Below are 21,873 nucleotides of genomic sequence, written 5' to 3' on the forward strand. Positions count from 1 at the left end.
TTTGTGGATGTTATTTTGTATAAGCCATATACCTTTTATACAGCACCTCATATTCTGTAAAAATTTACTTTGTTAGATAGTATAACCACATGAATATTTGCATTAAAGAATGTTGATGATGATAACAGTGTTTTGCATTTGTTTGATATTATATGTTAAAGTACTTTTATATATATACTTTCAGTAACTTGTCACAATTCTGACTGTTAGACTGTATTGTTCCATTGTACCTTAAATATTTAGGGCATATTATTTAATCTCTCGTCATTATTTTCATTTTCTTAAAATGAGAATTGCAGATTATAGTCTAAATTGAACTATAAAGTTATAAGATTTCTCTCTCAGATTTGGTCTCCACATTTTCTTACTGAAATTTAAATGGTCTGCAGGAAATTTAATGTCCCAAACATGACATCTTTAAGAATAGGAAATGATGGGGCTGGCCCAGTGGCGCAGCAGTTAAGTGCATACATTCCACTTTGGTGGCCCGGGGTTTGCCGGTTTGGATCCCGGGTGCTGACATGGCACTGCTTGGCACGCCATGCTGTGGTAGGTGTCACACATATAAAGTAGAGGAAGATGGGCATGGATGTTAGCTCAGGGCCAGTCTTCCTCAGCAAAAAAACAAAAAACAAAAGAGGAGGATTGCCAGCAGTTAGCTCAGGGCTAATCTTCCTCAACAAAAAAGAAAAAAAAAGAAAGAAAAGAATAGGAAATGACACTAAATTATTATGGTGATTAAATTTTATCACAGGTCTCAAACCTCCTTAGAAGCAGCTTTAGTTCATTTGTATCCTGAGAGATCCACATGCATCTCCCTATAGAGACAGAAAGGAATTACTAAAGTAACTTGTAGGCCTCCAAGAGTTTCCTTAAGATGGAGGGGACTCTATGGGGAAGGCCCAGAAACTTGTAGGATTTCCATAGGCATCAGACTCCCAAAGTGCCAGGTCAACAGACGAGGCTGGGCCATTTCCAACACTGATCCGTACACAGGGCTCGAAGTTCGGTCCAGGATGGCAGGAGCCGGTCCCTTGGTCCTAAACTTCTTTCCAGCTGCAGTGCCAGAAAAATGTTGTTACGGGTTACATATGTATAACCATCCATAAGATGCCAGGTCTCGGTGTCTACAGGTGGTAATTCTTCATTCTTTTCAACCCTAGAAAAAGAATTACTTTTTGGAATTTAACAATGTACTTGACTGGATGATTTACACAACAAGCATCATTTTCGTGTCCCCCTTGTTCGTTGGTATCCCAGCTCACGTGCAGTGGCAATGTGGAGCAATCGCTATATTTTTCTACTGGATGAACTTCTTAATGTATCTTCAGAGGTAAAACCAGCTTGAATGACTTCTATATCTTTTAGGCATTTTTGATATCAAAAGAAGAACTATTATGAGAGCCATAGATTTCTAACTGGCTCACTCCTCCTCCAATTGCTTTAGACTCTGAAGGCCTGCCACCGTGAAGGAAAACGAGAGGGAGGTTTGGAGTTCAGAGTGTAGACCAGGGTTTCTCAGCCTTGGCACTACTGAAATTTGGGACCAGATCATTCTTTGTTGTGGGGTGCTATCCTGTGCAGTGTAGAATGTTTAGCAGCATCCCTGGCCTCTACCTATTAGATGCCAGTAGTAACTCCCCAACATCAGTGTGACAACAAAAAACGTCTCCAGATATTGCCAAATATACTCCGTGTAGCACAACGACCCCAGGTCAAGAACCATTGGTCTAGGCAAATCCAGGTTAAATGTGGAGAGGAAATAGGAATAAAAGTGTTGGCTATTCTGCTTTTACCTGTGTTACTGGGTAAGCATTTACTTTAGATTAAAACAATCAAAATGAAGTGATAGGTGTGGGGAATAATAATGATAGAAGAGAAGAATTTACCCCAAAGGATCTAACTCTCGAGGGGAAAAAGGGCTAAGCACTCCTCCCTCCCACAATTGCTCATGCTGAAATAAATGTTACTTCATATAATCTTTACAATAACAAGAGGTGAATGTTAGTACTCGCAGTGTATAAAAGAAGAAGCTGAAGCACTGAGTTAAGGAACTTGCCCAAGATCCCAGCTAGTAAGTCAAGACGTAGACATTTTACCAAAGTCTTGTCAACTTGAGGGACCATGTTTCTCTCACTGTAGCATCTGCCTTGCTGTGTTGTCACACAATGCTGTGGGGTTGAGCCCAGCCCCTTGGAAGGAACACGATATGGTGGGAAGAGCAGTGGCCTGGAAGTCAAGGGGCTTCAAGACAGCTCCAGGCACTGCCACTCTTGGCTCTGTCGTTATCAGTGACCTTAGCAAGTTACGGGACATCTCTGAGAGTTTAGTTTCTGAGACCTCTGAAGTCCCTTTCAGCTTTAAAATCTTATGACTACCCTTTTAACAAGTTGTCTTTGCCAGAGGAAAAGTACAACTTAGTGGCCAGATGACACACCCATTATCTACGACTCAAACATTTCACAATGTAGGTTCCTGGGGGAGGAAAAGCAAACCTCAGGAAGCTGAGGATGGGGAAGGTAAATCATATGTATGTGCCCTGTGATAGGAGCCTTCGGGCACGTGAGCTCATTCAAACAATCCCCACAGGACATATCACACAACTCACCTCTAACCCCTTTATGAGGCATTTGGCAGCATTATCTTTGATATTGGGAAGCTATGATTTTTCTCTCCTACTTTGGTGGAAGTAATGTCCAGTGGTCGAGTGGTAAAACAATTAAAGAGAAACATTGACGAGAAGCGGGAAAGAGGAAGAAACAAAACACTTTGATGAACAGCTTGAAAATTAGACTTGGCTATTCATGAATTCTCGTGGCTCCTTTTGAGAGGAGGGCTCAGTTATTTCATCTGCGAAACCTGGTACCTCGTGCATGAGAAATATTGACACTGAGTGAAATACAGTTTGACCAGAAAAGGGAATAAGTAGTTTAATTCTTAAAATTTTCCTAGATTTGAAAATTGTGGCATTTTCATCGTTATGTTGGAGGTAATTATGAAAACTTTGTTGAGGTCCACGGTCGTGTTTATCTTCCTTCTTCTGGCTTTTGGACTCAGCTTTTACGTCCTCCTGAGTGTCCAGGTGAGGCAGTTACATCAGTAGTTGATTTGGTTGCTGTGAATATCAGGAATATATATTTATACTGAAATATTAATGGCCTAGAAAATGAATAGTAACCTAACAATATTTTAATACTATATTTACCTGATATAATACCAGGAAGAAGTATAGTCTTACTAGAACCTTTTGACAATGAAAAAAAGTCATTATGTATAATGCACGACGATTCGTTACATGTGCAGAGAAGATCTTTTTGATGACTTTACCACCAGTTTCTTGGTAGTTCTTGTCACCATATTTCAGCGATAGTCCTATGACTTTTAGAAAGATTTTAAATATGATTTTTTACCATTTTTCTCTCCAGGAAGCGGTTTTTCATTGCGTGCATTTTGCGTTTCATTTCTGTCTTGCCGTCTTTTCTCAGGATGCCTTCAGCTCTCCACCGCTTTCTATCATGCAGACCTTCAGCATGATGTTGGGAGACATCAACTATCGTGATGCCTTCCTACAACCGTTTTTGAGAAATGAATTGGCATATCCATTTCTGTCCTTTGTACAACTTATTGCCTTCACAATGTTTGTCCCAATTGTCCTCATGAATTTACTTGTAAGTAATCTATCCTCGTATCTTCTGTTTCTTGATCATTTGGGGCCTTTAGTAATGATAATTGTCCTTTTTTTTAAAATTTATTTTAATTTATTTTTATTTGCCTCTTTAATCTCCCTCCATGAAGGAAAAAATGGACTGCTATACAATTCATTCATTCAGCATTCATTTAGTGCTGGGGGTGTGCCAGGCACGGCATGAGGCACAGAGGATGCAAAAATGCATTCACTTGGCAAATACTTATCAAGAATCTACTAAATGCGAGATGCTGGTCCAGGTGCTGGGAAACGGCGGTGAACAAAACAGACCAATACCCAGCCCTTACATGGTTATAAACTGGTCAAGGAGCTAAGTAGTAAACAACTAAATATGTAGCATGGTGTCATGGGGGTGATAAATGCTATGAAGAACCACAAAGCAGAAGAAGGAAATAAAGATGAATGGTGTGTGCTGCTTTGAGGTTGGGGTCAAAGGTGAGGCAGAAACCTTCATGAGTGAAGGATTAAAACCTCATCTCTGCCCTGAAATTCCTCATTGACCAGAGATTCAAGTGGGGAGGAGCCTCTCATGCAGAGGGCATCTCTGGCACTCAGGTGCCCCTCTAAACCTGTCAAAGGCTGGACACCTTCAGCCGACAAGAACATGCCCTTCTTGGTGACCAAGAAAAATAAAATAAAAGATAGGACCAAGAATAATAAAGAATGACATAAAGGGGCCAGCCCTGTGGTATAGTGGTGAAGTTCAGCACACTGCTTGGTGGCCTGGGTTCATGGGTTTGGATCCCAGGTGCAGACCTACACCACTTGTCAGCCATGCTGTGGCAGAGACCCACATATAAAGTGGAGGAAGATTGCCACAGATGTTAGCTCAGGGCTAATCTACCTCAGCAAAAAAAGAATGACATAAAGCCTACGTTCTTCTCTTAGAATCTCTTATGTTTTGGAAGATAATTATCTAGAAGGGAATTTGGCATAGCAGTAGTACAGATTGGTGCAATACTCAGGATCCGTGTATCCAGGACCCGTTGAGCATCTGTACCTGCATAATCCAAAGAAAAACCAAACGCAACAGAGCCAAGACTGACAGTGTTATCTTTCCTTCAAACTCTGCTGCTGCCTCTCAGCAGCACTTCCTAGTCATCTGACTCAGATCACTGGAAGATATTCTCCATCCACCCAGCCCCTCCTCCTCAGTTCTTCCAATAAACGTTTGCCTCATAAACCGCCTTCCGGTTGGCACACACGCTCCGGGTTCCTCACCCATATTGCTGCTGCAGTAGACTGAAGAGTCTCTCTATCTCGTCTCACTCTTCCGCCTAATCCTTCCTGCAAATTGTCACCATAGTGACATTCTGGTAATGAAAAGCAGGGCCCATCAGTGGCTCTTTCATGTTGTTTTCTATAACTCTTCAAAAGCTTTAGTCCAGTCTAAACCCGTCAGCATAGCATGCAAGGGGCCTTGTGATCTGGATGTTACCCAGAGCTCACCCAGCTAGCTCCCCACTGTTCTCAGGACTCGCCCAGACGTGACCACGTGTGCTCACTGGGTGTGCCAGGCTTTCCTTCCTGCCTCCTGGGCTCTGCACAGGCTGTTCCTTTTCCTGGAAAGCCCTCCCTCCTTGAGTTAATTCTTTCTAAGCTTTAAACACTCAGCTCAAGCACCCTGTGTCCTGGGCAGACTTTGCTAACCAGCTCCCCCAACCCGAGTCACCCCAGTCTGAATCGGATGCCCCTTCCTTTTGTTATTATAGTTTGGAGGACACAAATCAAAGAAAGATAATAACAAAACCTACTTCCTAGGTTGTTGAGGGGATGAAATGAGCTTAAAAGCGCTTAAAACAGTGCTTGGCACATCATAATCATTCAATAAATATTTGTGGTTGTTTTTAGTGCCATTAAGTCAATTCTGACTCCTAGCACCCTGTCTACGCAGAGCGAACCCTGCCCGGTCTTTTTGCACCATCCTCTCACCTTCTGACGCTGTATCAGACAATGCTCTGCTACTGTTCATAGGGTTTTCATGGCCAGTTTTTTCCGATGTGAGTGTCCAAGTCCTTCTTCCTAGTCTGGAAGCCCCACTGAAAACTGTCCACCATGGGTGACCCTGCTGGTATTTGACATAGCAGTGGCATAGCTTTCAGCATCACAGCAACACACAGCCACCACAGTGTGACAACCGACAGATGGCTGCTGTGGTTCCCTGACCAGGAAATGAACCCAGGCCGCGGCAGTAAGAGCACCAAATCTTCACCAGTAGACCACCGGGCTGGCTTCAATAAACATTAGCTACTATTAACTAGTAATGATTGATCCATTCTTTGACTCACAAGCCCAGATGTCTTCAGAGCCCAGGCAAGTCTCTTCACTGTACCCAGAAGGAGTTATAGGACAGTTGGTTTTGATGGAGGCTGATGTAGAGAGCATGCCCATCTCAAGGCTTGCGAGTTAAAAAGACAAAAACATCCTGCCAAATAAAACTGACTTGCTGACTATATATGGTTTTCAGTGCTAGTTTGCACACCTTAGAACATACTCTTTCACCATTCTCTCCTTCAGCAGCTATTTTGTGTACCTACTATGTGTCCTGATGTGTTCTAAGCACTGGGTATACAGTGGTGACCTGGACCGACAGCGCCCTTGTCTTGTGGAGTTTCCTTGACTTTGAGCTCCTTGAGAGCAGGCACTAGCTTCTCTCTGGTGCAGCACACAGGAGGCTGGCTCAGCGTAGACAGTGTTGAGTGTGGAACACACAGTGAAAGAGTGAGCGCATGTGAGCTCATTGAGTGGAACTGAGCCGACAGCTTCCCCCCACCTCACACTATCCACCATGAATTTCTACATGGAGTTTTTTTTACCAGAGTCTCACCCACCCCTGATGTGTACCTTTTTCTGCCAAACATATGTGAGATACAAAGTCCTTCATTGCCCCAGTGTAATGTTTTAACTCTTCCGTGTTGTCACTCTTGTTCACCTCAGATGCTAAACTCCTGGGGTTTGCAGCCATGTTGCCTGCCTACACCAATTGCATTTGATATCACATCATCGCTGTCCTCTCCAAAAATAACATCTTTTTATTTTCAATTAAAATGGATTTCAGAGTAATCCATGTGTTGTAATTTTTCATGACTATGCTTCAGATTACTGGACCCACCAATGTGGCCATCCCTGTTGCAAAGGTGTATAGGCTTTGCAGTCTTCTGTAAGATGTGTTAGCAAAGCGTTTTGAGGCCACTGCTAAGCAATTACCTGCCCACTCCCTCAGTGTAGACAGAGAGACCTTAGTGCACGCTTAGGGGAGCCATTAAACTGACAGTGACTCTGTGTTATGCTTCAGATTGGTTTGGCTGTTGGTGACATTGCTGAGGTCCAGAAGCATGCATTGTTGAAGAGGATTGCTATGCAGGTAAGTATTGTATTTATTTAAAACTTATTGAAATTAGCACCACCCTAATTATTCATGTGTAAGAATAGCTGATTTCTGAGAACTCATTTATTTAATACTGGCATTTTCCAATACTGAGAAGCAGCATACGGTGCCTGTTGTGCATGTTCTGTGCTGTAGTCAGAGAATCAAAATTGATGACAGAAATTTCTTTAGCCTCTTATTTTTTTTGGTGAGGAAGATTGTCCCTGAGCTAACATCCATTGCCAAATCTTCCTCTTTTTTGCCTGAGGAAGATTGTCTCTGAGCTAATATCTGTGCCAATCTTCCTCTATTTTGTATGTGGGACGTTGCCACAGCATGGCTTGATGAGCAGTGTGTAGGTCTGTGCCTGGGATCTGAACCCACAAACCCTGGGCTGCCAAAGTGGAGCATGTGAACTTAACCACTTCGCCACCAGGCTGGCCCCTTGAGCCTCTTTTTACAGCAGCATGTGGTCAACCAGGCAGGTAGCTGCTGGACCAAGAACATCACGGGTGTGTGTAGTCTGTCTTGTCATAGCCTAACTGCTCGAAGGAGTTCTTGATATTCTGGGCACAGACTTACAATGTCCCCACAGTGAGTGTCATATTGAACTTTTAACTTCATCCATGAGGTTTTGCACCCTTGTGACATCCCTCAAATTTTTCTAGATAATTTGATGTAAAATTTGCTAGAGTCAAAGGTTTCTGGATAGGTCCTTGGCTGTTGAACCATGTGAGATAGTTTCTTGTTACACAACACCAAGCTATTTGTATGCTCTTAATTGCATTGTCTTTAAATTTCAAATTTGATGCTTCAAAAATACCTGATGACCAGTTGAATGTATGCATTTGGAAACTTAGGTCTGATCAAAAGAAAGAAAAATCCATGCTAAGGTGTAACTTGCTCTTTACTCTTCTCTTCACTTTTCTTTGTTACTCTACCTTCTTCTGTGTTACTCATTCAGCAATACCTTAGCATATATTTATTTTTAAAAATGCTCCTGTGCATGGCATATGCAAAGCACAGCACAACTTAGCATGAGACCTCAGAGAAATTACAGAGATGTGATCTTTGACTATGACAAGTAAAATAAATCTAATTAGAGAGCACACCAACTAAACATTCAGAGAATAAAATATCAAAATTTAGAAGCATCCCTAACCTCTACGTCTGTGACTAAACTGTCTATTATACAGAGAGCTGGGAACATTAAAGAATGAAGATATGTGCATTAAATAGTTAAAATGTCACGTACAGAAAATAAATGCAAAATAATTAAGGAACTGCTATATGGAAGCGTTGGGATGTGAACCGGGCATTGAAAGGTGGTGGGATTTTGAAAGCAGAGAGGCCATTCCAGAAAGGAAGGACCCAGCAGGAGCAAACGGCCAAAGGCAGAACAAGAGGAAAAGCCTAAGGAGGTGTGACAGGGCCCCCTGGGCTGGAAGGATGGCTCATTAGGGTGCAATAAGGCTGATCCAGTGATCGAAGGCTTTATTCAAAAACAGCAGGCAAACGAAAGCCTTAGCTTTAGAAGAAAGGGCAGGAAATGATGAAGCACTTCAAGTCATTTTGTTAGTGAGTGGAAAGTTCTTGTGAGTCCTTCTAAAGAATGGGAACAGACTCAAAGTGGAGGAGGGAGGAGCCAGTGAGTGGTTATTACCTTAAGAGAGATGGAGTGTAGGACTGCAGGTAGCTGGGTGAGGAGAGAAGGGACATGTAAGCTTCTTGGCAGGCACATCAGCAGAACTTCGTAACTAATAACTCTTGAAAATACCAGGAAAAGTAAAGAAAAAGGACAATGTAAGCAACAGCAGTAGATCAGATGTCTGGGGGGAAGCCCGCTAAACGACAGTGTCAGTGCAGTTGATTTGAAAGCACAGTGCTATATGAGGTTTGCTTTGCTCCCTGAAACCAAGCAGCACAAAGGCCTATAAAGGAAGTGAGCAAAGCAAGTCCTCCCATGTTATCTGTCCTTGTTTTGGATCAAGAACAGCATTGACTTGGGGCCGGCCTGGTGGCGCAGCGATTAAGTTTGCACGTTCCGCTTCTCGGCGGCCCGGGGTTCGCCGGTTCGGATCCTGGGTGCGGACATGGCACCACTTGGCCTGCCATGCTGTGGTAAGCGTCCCACATATAAAGTAGAGGAAGATGGGCACGGATGTTAGCTCAGGGCCAGGCTTCCTCAGCAAAAAGAGGAGGACTGGCAGTAGTTAGCTCAGGGCTAGTCTTCCTCAAAACAAAACAAAACAAAACCAGCATTGACTAGAAAACCCAGGAAGCCTTTCTCCTATTTCCCCTGGGCTGTTTTTTAAGCAAGTCTACATCCATGTACAACTCTGTACATCAGACTTACAACCTAAGTCTGAGCCCACAACAGAACCAGGGATGTAAGGGGATGGGTAGCATTTCATAAAGAGTCATTTGGTCTGCAAACAACATCATCTCAAATGAGAGTGGAGAGAGAAGGGTCGCTGGGATGGCTTACACTGGGAGGTGTATTCATTAAGCAGACTATCAGTTCCTCAAAGACAGGAGTTGTGAGTATTTTGAGGGGCTTAAAGTTGTTTGTTTTTAACATTGGTGACCCCCCTTTCCAGCACAAGCTGGAAGCTGGAGACACTCCACAAACTTTTATGTACCCGCTGCAAATGACAAAAGGAAACCCACAGAGGCCATCTTCCCCTTCACCATGGAACCCGCCCGTTAGCGGAGGGGAAGCTGCTCCCTCAGCCCAGACGAGCCACATTCAGTGGGTCTCATCAGACCCACTCTGATTGGACTTGAGGCTTTGCTTGCCATCCTCCCCCAGGACCATGTTTGAGAGAGGAAGTCTGGCAGCTCCTGGGCAGAGAATGAACAAGATTAAGATACACCACGTGCTTTATCTGTTGGCAAACCCTTGGTGTGAATAAATCTTTTCAATGAAGTCTGAGTAAGTGAATGATAACACGTGACCTCTGAACAATGTCTATGGCGGGAGAAAGGAATATTGCCCTAAAGACCCGAGGGAAAAAGGAACCCTGAAAATTACTTACTATAGAAACTCAAAGAAGATACATAATTGGTATTATTAATAAAATACAAGAAAACATAGCTTTTCTTGAAACTGGAACTAATGTGTTAGTATGTTAAGTGGTGGCAATTGCTATGAAAATAGCAGAGAAGCAGGATAGGGAGGGTGTTATGCGGGAGAGGGGGACTACGATTTTAAACAGCATGGTCGGGAACTTCTCACCATCTCACCATTTATGAATGCAAATCACTTCAATGTCTAAATATTAAAAAACATATGGTCTTGGTTTGGAAAACTAAATCTTGCATCAATGGCAATTAAACATCACTAAACAACGAACACAAAGGCTATAGACAGAGTCAAAGGCAAACAAAAAGAAGTTGAAAACCTGAGAATTAATATAAACTCAAGGTGAAAACATTAAGTGAGACAAAAGATTCTATCTGTGAAAATAAAAATTACACTCAAGATATGTCCTGGATAAACCATTTTCCACTTGATAGCACAGTGTGAGAAATTGATGAAATACTCTTAGCCATGCTGCTTCTGGTTCTTTCACTGCTCACCTTGTGAGCCTCCATTTCAGCACACCTTCCACTCTCCTGTCATAGCTACACATTCAGACCATCCACTGCTCCAGCTGTGCACATGCTGTGGTGTTAATACACCCTGAGTATGGGCTAAGTCTTTTTCTTCTTTGTAGCCCCAGTGTCAGTCACAGTCACTGAATAGTACGCATCTGCTGACTGAATTCTTGTCAGGGGATGAGGTGAGATCTAGGGGCATGTAGGTGTCGTGAGCTGGGCATGAAGGGAACCTGGCCAGCCCAGCCGCTGGTGCATAAACAAGGACCCAGGAGTCTGTCTGCAGTTTGCTGTACTAACCATTGCTTCCGAGCAGTGTAAGAATTCCAGATACTGAATAATGGCTTTTATCAACAAATCTAAAACGCACTTTAGGTGGAACTTCATACCAGCTTAGAGAAGAAGCTGCCGCTCTGGTTCCTACACAAAGTGGATCAGAAGTCCATTATGGTGTACCCCAACAGACCCAGACATACTGGAATGTTATTAGTAAGTACATGTAGCAAATACCGACTTAAATAACATGATATTGCGCTGTACTCATTCATTGTGTTATCCCTAAGGGTGCTGTTTTATATGCTTGGAGTCACTCTGCCTGTGGGAAAGAAAGAATTGTGTTTTTTTTTTTTTTTGGTGAGGAAGATTTGCTGTAACATCCATTGCCAACTTTCCTCTTTTTTTTTTTTTTTTTGCTTGAGGAAGATTAACCCTGAGCTAACATCTGTGCCAGTCTTCCTCTTCTTTGTATGTGGGATGCCTCCACAGCGTGGCTGATGAGCAGAGCAGGTCCACGCCCAGGATCCAAACCTGTGAATCTGGGCTGCCAAGGCAGAGCACGCAAAACTTTAACCACTTGGCCACAGGGCTGGCCCCTGAAATAATTGTGCTTTTTTAAAAAAAAAAGTGCATGATTTACCCACAGTGTGAAAGTGATGGGCAGTGGAGGGAGACATTTCCTCTCCTCTTCCGAGAGGCTCATCCACAGTGTCTGTGTTAAAGATGTACCGTATCCCTCGGAGGGCAGATGGGCAGGTGGACCAGCCGTTCCCTTTAGCATCTTTTTTACAGCGCAGGTCCACTTCATTTGTTTTTCCTAGGCACACGCCACTTACATATATGTGCAGATATACATGTGTATCTATGTCATGTAAGGAATACACATGTATGTATACATAGGTGCATAAATATACACACACATACGTGGGGGTGTACATTATAGAAAATATACGAAGTGTCAAAGACTAAGCAAGGCCATCGCCTTCAATGGAAAAGGGCCAACACTAAGTCAGAAGTACTGGACGCTAATCTTAACCGTGCCTGGGCTCCCTCCTGTCCCTGGGAATAGTGTTTCTGAGTTCTTTTTAGGTTCATTTTCCAGTGTGTAGTCCTCAAATGATAAAGGCCAACTGAGATCAGCCTCGGCTGTATTTGAACTCTACACTGTCTCCCGATCCGATTTCACTTGTCCCCATGATTGCGGGTAGTACCTGAACTCAGAAGGCTCAGCAGCTGCTCTCTCTAGCCTAGAGCTCTCCTTCGAGTTCCAGGCCCCTGTATCCCACTGTCTCGTTGACAGCATCACTGGTCTGTCTCAAAGGTACCCCCGGTCATGCAAAACAAACTCATGATCCTCCCTCCTGACATGCCCTACAGGGAAAGAGCGAGAAAGCCCCATCCTTCTCCAAGTTTCTCATTGCTGCTAATGTCACCACCATTCATTTGCCCGTGGAAGATGTCATTCTTGACATATCCTCTCCCCTCACACCTAATCAATGCCGTGTTTGGTCCATTTGACTTCCTGGGCGGCCTGTGCAAGTGGTCATCTTCTCCTGCCTGGACTTCTAGAATTACCTTATTCCTGGTCATTTCACATCTGCCCTTGATCCTCTCCAGTCCACTAAATGGTTTAAACGACACTAAATTTAAAAACATATTAAAATAGCATTTCAGAAAATTCTCCACGTAAAATTCAGTCGTGTTGGTTAACGGTGCAGAGCAGTTTTAGAGAATCAACAGCTAATCCTGTATGGCGTACTGCCACTTATAATGTCTCTTTCTGTCAGTGGACTGAGCTCCTGCAAGGCCACTGCTATGTCTTACAGTGTTGGTGCCAGCACCCCTGGCTCAGGAGCTGAATTATGGCACATATTCAAGAACTAGCTCCTGAATTGAGTTCAACTTGAGTAACTTTTAATCTTTTATCCCATAGCGTTTGTATTCTCATATCTTTTGCCCCCGAGAAGCGAGACAAGAAATACCAAATGCCGATACATCTTTAGAAACGGAAATACTGAAGCAGAAATACCGGTATTTTTCCTTTTATCTGTATTTGAGGAACTTAAAACTCTTAAATGATGCGTAGGATAAAGTTATACTGTATATTTGTGTTTTTAGCTCATCTGTTGTCATGATTTAATTGACTGATGTTGCTAGTATATTGAGAATCAGGAGACATTTTTTAGACTCAACAACTTATTTGCTGCTATTCATCAATTAGTTTGCCCATCTGTATCTTGAACTGCATTCTTCATGAGCCATCCGAATTCATACTGTAAATTTTTGAGGATCCCTGGAGAAGCCATATAGTGTGTAGTGGTTAAGCATGAGGGCTTCAGTGTTAATTTACTGAGTTCAAAGGCCCACTGAACTATTTACTATTTACTAACTATTTACTAACTGTTTGACCCTGGGCAAGTCACTTAACCTGTCTGTGCAACAGTGTTTTAGTCTTTAAAATGGGAACAAAAGTAAACTAGCCATGAACTAGCAGTTTAACCTTAGGAAAATCATTTAAACTTTAAAAATATGTCTCCCTTAGAAGGATTTGACTACTGTGAGGCCGTAAGCTGAGCACGCTCAATCTGATACGGAACGCTTCTAGTACGTAGGCCTCCCTGCACTCAGAACACCTAAAAGGATAATTGAAAATAAATTAATAAAATGTGTATGTCCTTTTAGGCTGAAGGATCTCACATCTCTTCTGGAAAAACAGCATGAGCTTATTAAACTCATCATTCAGAAGATGGAAATCATCTCTGAGACAGAGGATGAAGACAACCATAGTTCTTTTCAAGACAGGTTTAAAAAAGAGCTGTTAGAACAGAGGAACAGCAAATGGAGTTCTGTGTTGAGAGCAGTAAAGGCAAAAACACACCCCTCTTAGCATTAGTTACCCGATGCAACAGGGCTTCCGATGGGGGGTCTGCATGACTTTTGCGGTCTAATTTCCAATTTGGAAAGAGCAAGGAAAAAGCAGAAATCTGATTCTGATTTCCCTACATGTGAAACCATGGTTCCTGTATCCTATATAAAAATAAAGTCTGTCTATTTATATTTTCTGCCAGTCACTGAGTATTGGGAATATCCTTGCTGCTATGTTCAAGCTGGATTTTACCTCTCATTCTTTGAATGGGTAGAAAACTAATTGGCTAGAATTACATTTTTAATGATAAAGAGTAATAAATGTAACTGTTAAGCTAGAATACAAATGTCAATACTGGATTCCTGCTTGATGATTATATAATATGTAATGTATTACACAATAAAGAATTAGATTGGATTCTACCATTTAGAATGTTTTTTTGTGTTGGAAGATCCTGTGGGTGGAGCCCTGTGTACTCTGTTCTGACCATAATAAATTTCCCCACCCTTCTTGCTGCTCCCAACACACCTGATGTCACTTTGAATTGAGGCCAAAATTAATAGACCTTGTGATATGCATGAATTTTACTATAGATAGCTTATGTTATTTCTGTATTTTTTGTTTGCCATGGATCATAATAAATGTAAAACCTATATAGTTACCCCACTGATTATTGTGTGAGCCTTTTATTGAATTCAGTTTTTTGAAATTTGCAAAAATGCCTCCATCATGTATGTCTTTTTTTCTTTTGATGTCCACTACAAAGCATGAATCAGTCATGTGGGGGATTGGAATTGGCCGCCCAAAGATAGTCTCTTTGGCATGAGGATTATTTTGGGCTGGTTACTTTTAAAAACTGCAGAGAGGAGAGAAACTCTGAAAAGTAGAATTACCCTTTGTAGGAGATATTTACATTTGTTTAGGCAATCTCCATTTGTAAGGGTGTCTCCCTCTCTGTACCAGGAAGAAGGGAGGATGGCCTTATCTCTAGAAGCTCTTATCAATGAGGAAGGCAAGGACTTAAATCTGCATAATAACCCTACTCTTGTTTACTGTGCTTTTCTGGTAACCTCCCATAACTGACTCCCCTACCCCCAGCATCCTCCTTTGCCTTTAGCTCAGGAGGGTATTTAAAGTGAGAGCTTCCACCATTTTGGTGAGTTCCTCAGTTTTCCTGAGCCTCACCCATGTATACATGTTATAAAGCTGTGTTTAATTTTCTCCTGTTATTCTGTCTCATGTGAATTTAATTTGTTGTCCTGCCAGAAGGACCCAGAGTGGGTAGAGGAAATGCCTTCCTCCCCTACAATCACACACCTCATCGTTGATCTTTTCAAGGTCTTTCTGTTGTTTTATTTTCCCCTTCACCGTGATTCTTGTGTCTATTCCCTCACTACCCCCAGGAGACACCCACTCTAATGAAAGTCTTGGGCCATGCGTGTATCCTTGGGTTATGCTGAATAGTATTGATTTAGGTGTGTGTTTATTTACATAGGTGTTATTATGCTGTGGTTCTTGTTCTCTTTGTACTTCTGTTCCCTGGACACTATATCTACAAGATACAACTGTGGTACCATCTGTCCAGTTAGTACAAGGCTTCTGACAGCTGCTTGCTATCATTGTGTGCCCCTCATGTTGGACTGATCTTGTCTCCAGGGATGGACATTTTTGTGGCCTTTGCCTCCCGCTATCACACATATTCTCAGACATACTCACACTCATACAGATAGCAGAATTCTGAGTGACAATATGTCATATGAAAAAAATAGACATTTTTATATTTGTGGTCTGACAGAACACATGGCCTAGAGGCAATGTTGTACCTGCCTTAATCTTTTTTTTTTGAGAAAGATTAGCCCTGAGCTAGCATCTGCAGCCAATCCTCCTCTTTTTGCTGAGTAAGACTGGCCCTGAGCTAACATCTGTGCCCGTTCTTCCTCTACTTTATATGTGGGACGCCTACCACAGCATGGCTTGCCAAGCACTGCCATGTCTGCACCTGTGATCTAAACCAGTGAATCCCAGGCCACCGAAGCAGAAGGTGCACACTTAACCACTGTGCCACCGAACCAGCCCCCTGCCTTAATCTTTGATATGAAGATCTTTGTTCTTTATTTTCCTTCAAACAGAAAGGTTAGAAATTCACAATATGGGAGCAATAACCAGGGATGCCCTGATCATGAAAACAAAGGTCTTTTCACAGTCTTAACGCTCCCCAGATTTTGTGTGGCATTGCACAATAGAGATCTTCATTCAACATTTATCGAACACCAACAATGTGTGAAACACTGCACCCTACTGTTGTGAGGAATATTGAATTAATTAGGTTATCTTACCTGTATCTTACAATTTAATGAGTCACCATTTACTTTCTGAAATTCTCCATTAACCCCCAACGCTGCATTCTCTGCTTCTTCCACTGTTTTTCTGACTACTGCTCTTCTACTTCTCTTACTGGCTTCTTTCTCCCACCTGCTAGCTAGATGTTTACATACCTAAGGTCTGTCCTTGACCACGTGCCCTCGCACACTCGTTTGCAATCACCTAGCACAACTTCACTTATGTTTGACAAATTGATACGGTCTCTTCTGCTCCTCCCAAAGTCCAGTTCTGCGTTTCCATAGTTCTTCAAACTAAATACATATAAATATGAATAAGGGGGAGGTAAAACCAGCTCCTTCTGATCTCCTGTTTTCCATCAATGGTACCAGCATTCTCTCAGGCTCCTAGACTTGAAACTGACAGACCCTCTCAATTAATCTTCCTAAAGTACAGCTCTAAGCCTTCACATCCATGCTGAAAGCTTCAAAGACTTTCCTTTTCATCCGCAAGCAACCTAATCTACTCAACCTGGCTCTGCAGTCTAATGTAGCCTTATCTTTCAGGATTCTGCACTTCACCCAAATCAAAAGATCACTATTTCATCGAAACACTTCATGTTTTTCCATCTCCCTGCCTCTCACTATGCTGTCTTCCACCCAGAATGTCCTCTCTCCACGTCTTTTAAAGCTCAGTTCAAACGGCACCTGCACCTCGAAGTCTTCTAACGCCCCAGCTGATGATGCCCTCTGCCTCCTCTGAAGTGAGAACACCGTATCTCCTCCGGCGTTTCTGCCTGCTTTGCTGACCATGACTTTCTCTCCCACTAGAGGGTAGACTTCCAAGGTCCATCGTTCACTATCATCATTAGTCTCAAGCAATCCAAAGAATTACATCCTGTTTCACTTTTTTTCATCCCGTGTAGCCACTGGCACAGGGCCACGCACATATTAGATGTTCCATGAATATACATACATAAATAATAAAAATCAGTGAAAATAATAATTATCATAGGCCTGAAAGATACTGCAAGTACACTGGTTCAGCCTGCCTCAAAAGTAGTTCAGTGTCCCTATTCTATCGACCCTGCATCCTAGGGGAGCTGAATGATTTGCCTCTAACTGGTGGAAGAGACACTAAAACATCCCTTTTCTGCCTTTTCCCACTGCTTCAATGTGTTCGTTCGTTTGTGGATTTTAACTATGGTTAGCATGGGCAATAGAAAGAGTTTGTGCTCTGCAGTAAGACAACTAGAGCCTCAATACTGACCTTACCTCCTACTGGTTGGGTGACTGGTTATGTTTCCACATCTCTATAGTGGTGATAAGAGCATATTTCCCTGCGGTGTTGGCAGGATCAGACACTATCATGCGTGCACAGTACCTATTGTGCACAGTACCTACATCACACAGCTCCTACTGCAGCGTGTTTAGGAGAACTGGTCTACCCCAGGTGAAGGGGCTCATAAAACACTGGAATTGTCATATTGTCCCGATTATTCATGGAATCTCCCCAGAAGTTAATTAATCGGCAGTCTGATACAAGCTGAAGCTTCTGGGTGCTTCTGGATCTCACTAGCCAAACAAATGCTGGAATGTGCGTACTACAATAAAAACCTCCTATTTAGAGGAAACTGATTAAAAATTTGCAGCACTTTTTCTTACCTTTGTTTTTGGCTCAGATTCAAATCACTAAACATCAACAGAGCCCCAGTTCTCTGCTCATTGAGTAAATTATTGTCACTGAGTATTTTTAAGCCATTTTAGACATTTTGATCTGAGCAGATTAAATAATAGTAACAAGAAAAAGGCTTACAAAGTATTTACTCTGTATCAGGCACTGCTCCAAGTGCTCCTTATTAACTCATTTGATTCTCAAAACAACCATATGTGGTAGGTACCATTATTACCATCATCCTTGTTTTATGAAAGAAATGATGACACCTCCAGGGTGAATAGCTTGTTAGAAGTCACACTGCTGAGGTGTGAACTCAGCAGTCTACTTCTGGCTTCTGTGTTGTTCTCATGAAACTATACTGTCTTTTAAATAAAAATCAAGTGAAAGATAATTCTTTCCTCAGGGACTTTATACTTGAAAGGTTACTGAGCAGATATTTGCAATGTAATATTCATAAGTAAGTGCATTTCAAGGTTAGGAGACATGAGACACTACAGACATAATGAAAGAAAGTGTGTGGGTCTGAGGCCAGGCTGGCTGAGTCAGCTCCAGGTCAACCTACTTTCCAGCTGTGTGACCTTGAACAAGATAATTAACCTCTCTGTTGAATAAGAGTACATACCTCATAGAGTTGTGTTGAGGATTAAACGAATAAATGCTGGTAAAATACTTGGAATAGTGAATTGCCACAAAGTATAAGCACTCAAGAAATACTAGCCATTATGGAAGAGGAAATCATTTGCAAAGATCCAGAAGAAAAGTCATTTATTTAAAGCACTTTTTTTCCCCCTTTTATCCAAACTGGGAAATGTAAGAACTATGCAAGGACTATCTTAAAAATTCCGCCATTATATCCTATTTCAGATTTTTTTCCTGGATTGGTTCCAAAATTTCTCAAATATTTAATTCACGTGCTTGATTTGACCTCACTATCTTAGCAGATCATGAGTGACATTTTGTAAGCTGTAAAAACTCAAATGGAAAATTGCTTCTCTTAATATGACTAGATAGACACTGTATACCCAGATAGCCCTTTCTCTAGTCTGATATCCATTTGAAGTGATGGAGATTTATAAGAAGATGGTGAAAATAAAATGTATCATTTGAAAACTAGATATAAATCTTAGTACATATAAGAATTTTCCAGGCTCTTCTTTTATCTGCTACACGTGTTTAGGCCACAGATTTATTTTAAAGACTGACTTTTAAGAGCCATGAGATTTAAGAGGCAGCCTGGAAATCTGCTGCATCCTTCCAAAACAAGGAATCATCGGCCACGGTAGAAAGCAATTTTCAAAAAAGCTGTCAAAGTACATTCAAGAAACACTTAACTTTAAAAATCACTTAGTACATGCAGTGTATGCAGGCCCAGCGTCTGTGAGAGGGGCCAGTAACTCGTAACCCACAGACACCAGGTGCCAGCCCGGCCACAGAGCCCTGCAGAGCAGCAACTGCTTGGCTTCAAGATCCCGAGTGTAATTAGCGGGAAACTGCAAGAATCAGGAACTGGAAAACCTCCTCATGACATTATGGAAATGGTGTCTAAAAAGCAGTCAGAGACAAACGACAGAGGACCTGTTTCTGATTCTAGGGATGGTCACAGTTCCATCCACCATGTGGCTTCATGACGGGTTAAACTTCACTCTGTTAGAACTGAAGCCTCTAGTTTGAAGTCTCTGACACCAACATCTTTGATAGTAACATGCCTTCAGAGAAGACAGGAAGCTGCGGGCCACCTCCTGCAATTTCCATCTGGAGACTCTTCAAAAAAGGCATCAGAGCATTTCCACAGGTTCTCAGGAGGCAAAGGCGGAATTAAGACGACAGAGCCGTAACCCGACTAATGTCAGCAATGAAACCAGCGCTCTCTAGAGGTGCGATTGATACTGAGCCCGAACAGAAGACCTCGGACTGAGACCTCTGTTTTGCGCAGGAGGATCTTTATGTCAGGAAAACCTACAGTGCCAATCACATCTGACACTGCTCGTTCTTCTACTGAAATTTATTGGTTACTTGCAAGGGCAAAGGTGGAGGGTGGTACTAATTTAAAGAGGCTTCGACTGCAATTGCAACATTACGGTATTTAGGCAGCTGGTCAACAGATACACAGAACAACCAAGTGTATAAAATGATGCTTTTATGTGAATCAGAAGTATTTAGCAACTTAAAGGAGATATAATGCCCTCTCTAGATCCACATCTGAAAAAAAGTGAGTATTGAGGAAGAAAACTCAGAAGGGAAAGTTATCAGTGGTAATGTTAGTTGTTCAGTTGTTTTCAAAAATTGATGGAGAAGTGGTCGTGGAGAAGGAGGAAGGTTATTATGGCTCATGCACAGAAAGGGTCTCAGCAGTATGTCAGCACCAGCAAAACCTAAACAGAGGGTTTCACTTGCACCTTCTAAACAAGCTTGCCAGGATCAAATTTGGAAGCAATACTGATGCTCAGGAATCTGTTAGAAAAATAACCACCTCTTCTACAGCCCCACAGAAACAGTTGCTCTCAGAACCCAAATTTCTCATCAAGATCTGTGGCAGGCATGGTCCAGGGGCAAAGCAGGATCCTCAGTTTGGGTCCCCCTCCTAAGGATTTCCACAAAAAAGGGAAACCATGGCAGAAAAATCCAGCGGCTCAACAAAGGCACTTGTTTTCCTGTCTATGAATCGACTCAGTAATGGCAAAACCACTACAGGTCAGTCAAGAACCAGATGCTGGGCAGACACAGAGCGCTGATTCTGAAGGCGCTAGCGCTGCCTGAGGAAATCGTCATGGAAACGAACCAGGAGCCGGGGTTGAAGGGGGCAGATGTCTTTAGTCTCAGTACAACTTAGATGCAAAATCTTTCACAACCATATAAACCTGCAGGTCCCAAGCTTGCAGTGGGGCTGGGTGGTGCTCCGGCCCTGGAGAGGCAGGTTAGGTGCCACGAAGGGACACCAGTCTGCCGAACTGCAGTCTTCAAGAAGGGATTCAAAATCTCTCCCACCCCAGCCTGGCAGCTGGTCCTCAGGCAGCTCGATGGCCCAGATCCTTTTACCTTTCAAATGCTAAGTGTGCTACAGAAACCAGAAAAATCTCAGAAAACTGCAATGCTGAACCACCTGAGAAAATGTGTGCAATGACCACCCTCCGGTGTCACTTAAAAAATTTTTCACAGTTATAAATTTGCTAAAAATTACTTCTTCATCCAAATTTAAATAAGATGGGAAACGTATTAAACCAAATTGTCCTTCTACTCACGTGAGTAGAACTCTGCGGGGGAGTTCCGCACGTGCAGATCCAGCAAGAGGAGAATCTGTGAAAAACCGAATTGCTGCTTTTAGTTTTCCTCAAGGTTGGTACGCAATTAGCACAACCCACTCGGAAAATAGAATAAAATAGGGCCAAAAAAGTGCTGAGTTGCTTAAAGTAGTTATTCTGTTCTATTTTTAGTTCTTAAGGTGGTTTAATTTGAAAAGCACGCTCTAGAGCAAAAACGTGGGGTGGGCCTTTCAGATTGGGCTCAGCTTTGCTGCTGGGGTAAAATGTTTCCTAGGATTCAGGTCCTTACCTGCTCGGAAAGGAAGGATGGGGAAAAGTGGGGGAAAAGTCAGCATGGGTGTTTTGATTAAACCATTTACAATGGTAATTGCAAAAATCAGTACAATTTTATATGTTTCCATTTATTGTTAATATTTGCTTTCAAATAAATATTTTAAGAAACCACGATCATAGAAAAATATTACATGTATATATCACAGTGTCAGAAAACAGTAATTAGCTGCAGATTTTAAGATCGCAAGGATATGTACATGTATCTTCATATTCTGAAAAATGACATTCTAAGAGCTATTTACCAGTGAATATACTGAGGCTTACTACTAAAGATAGTTTGTGAAATGTAAAATCTGATTAAAATAGCCTATTTCAAATGACATAAATCAGAGGGGTAAATAGCAAACCAGGACAATACATTTGGGCTGTTGCATTAACATACAGAGTTTTACGTGTGTAACAAAAATTTTCATTAAGACAAGAAGTACCCAATGCGCTTGGATTAAACAAGGAATGCATCATTGCTAAA

The 21,873-nt window shown here is 42.2% G+C and overlaps 1 protein-coding gene and 1 long non-coding RNA gene across 2 annotated transcripts in view; one reads left to right on the plus strand and one right to left on the minus strand.

Annotated features, from left to right (window-relative positions):
* The window catches only part of TRPA1 (transient receptor potential cation channel subfamily A member 1), a 51,608-nt gene extending 37,126 nt beyond the window's left edge, over positions 1–14,482 (plus strand). The window contains exons 21-27 of the mRNA XM_070631514.1: positions 1,164–1,333; positions 2,953–3,082; positions 3,486–3,668; positions 7,002–7,070; positions 11,049–11,162; positions 12,883–12,980; positions 13,632–14,482. Of these exons, the coding sequence (XP_070487615.1) occupies positions 1,164–1,333; positions 2,953–3,082; positions 3,486–3,668; positions 7,002–7,070; positions 11,049–11,162; positions 12,883–12,980; positions 13,632–13,836 (969 nt within the window). The 3' untranslated portion in view covers positions 13,837–14,482. The remainder of the gene's footprint in view (positions 1–1,163; positions 1,334–2,952; positions 3,083–3,485; positions 3,669–7,001; positions 7,071–11,048; positions 11,163–12,882; positions 12,981–13,631) is intronic.
* Positions 1–21,106, minus strand: part of LOC139085215 (uncharacterized) — a 38,389-nt gene extending 17,283 nt beyond the window's left edge. The window contains exon 1 of the long non-coding RNA XR_011543362.1: positions 21,051–21,106. This is a non-coding gene — a long non-coding RNA (uncharacterized lncRNA). The remainder of the gene's footprint in view (positions 1–21,050) is intronic.
* Between the last annotated feature and the right edge of the window lie 767 nt (positions 21,107–21,873).

This window comes from Equus przewalskii, chromosome 8 (assembly GCF_037783145.1).
Source record: "Equus przewalskii isolate Varuska chromosome 8, EquPr2, whole genome shotgun sequence".
Taxonomy (NCBI): Eukaryota; Metazoa; Chordata; class Mammalia; order Perissodactyla; family Equidae; genus Equus; species Equus przewalskii.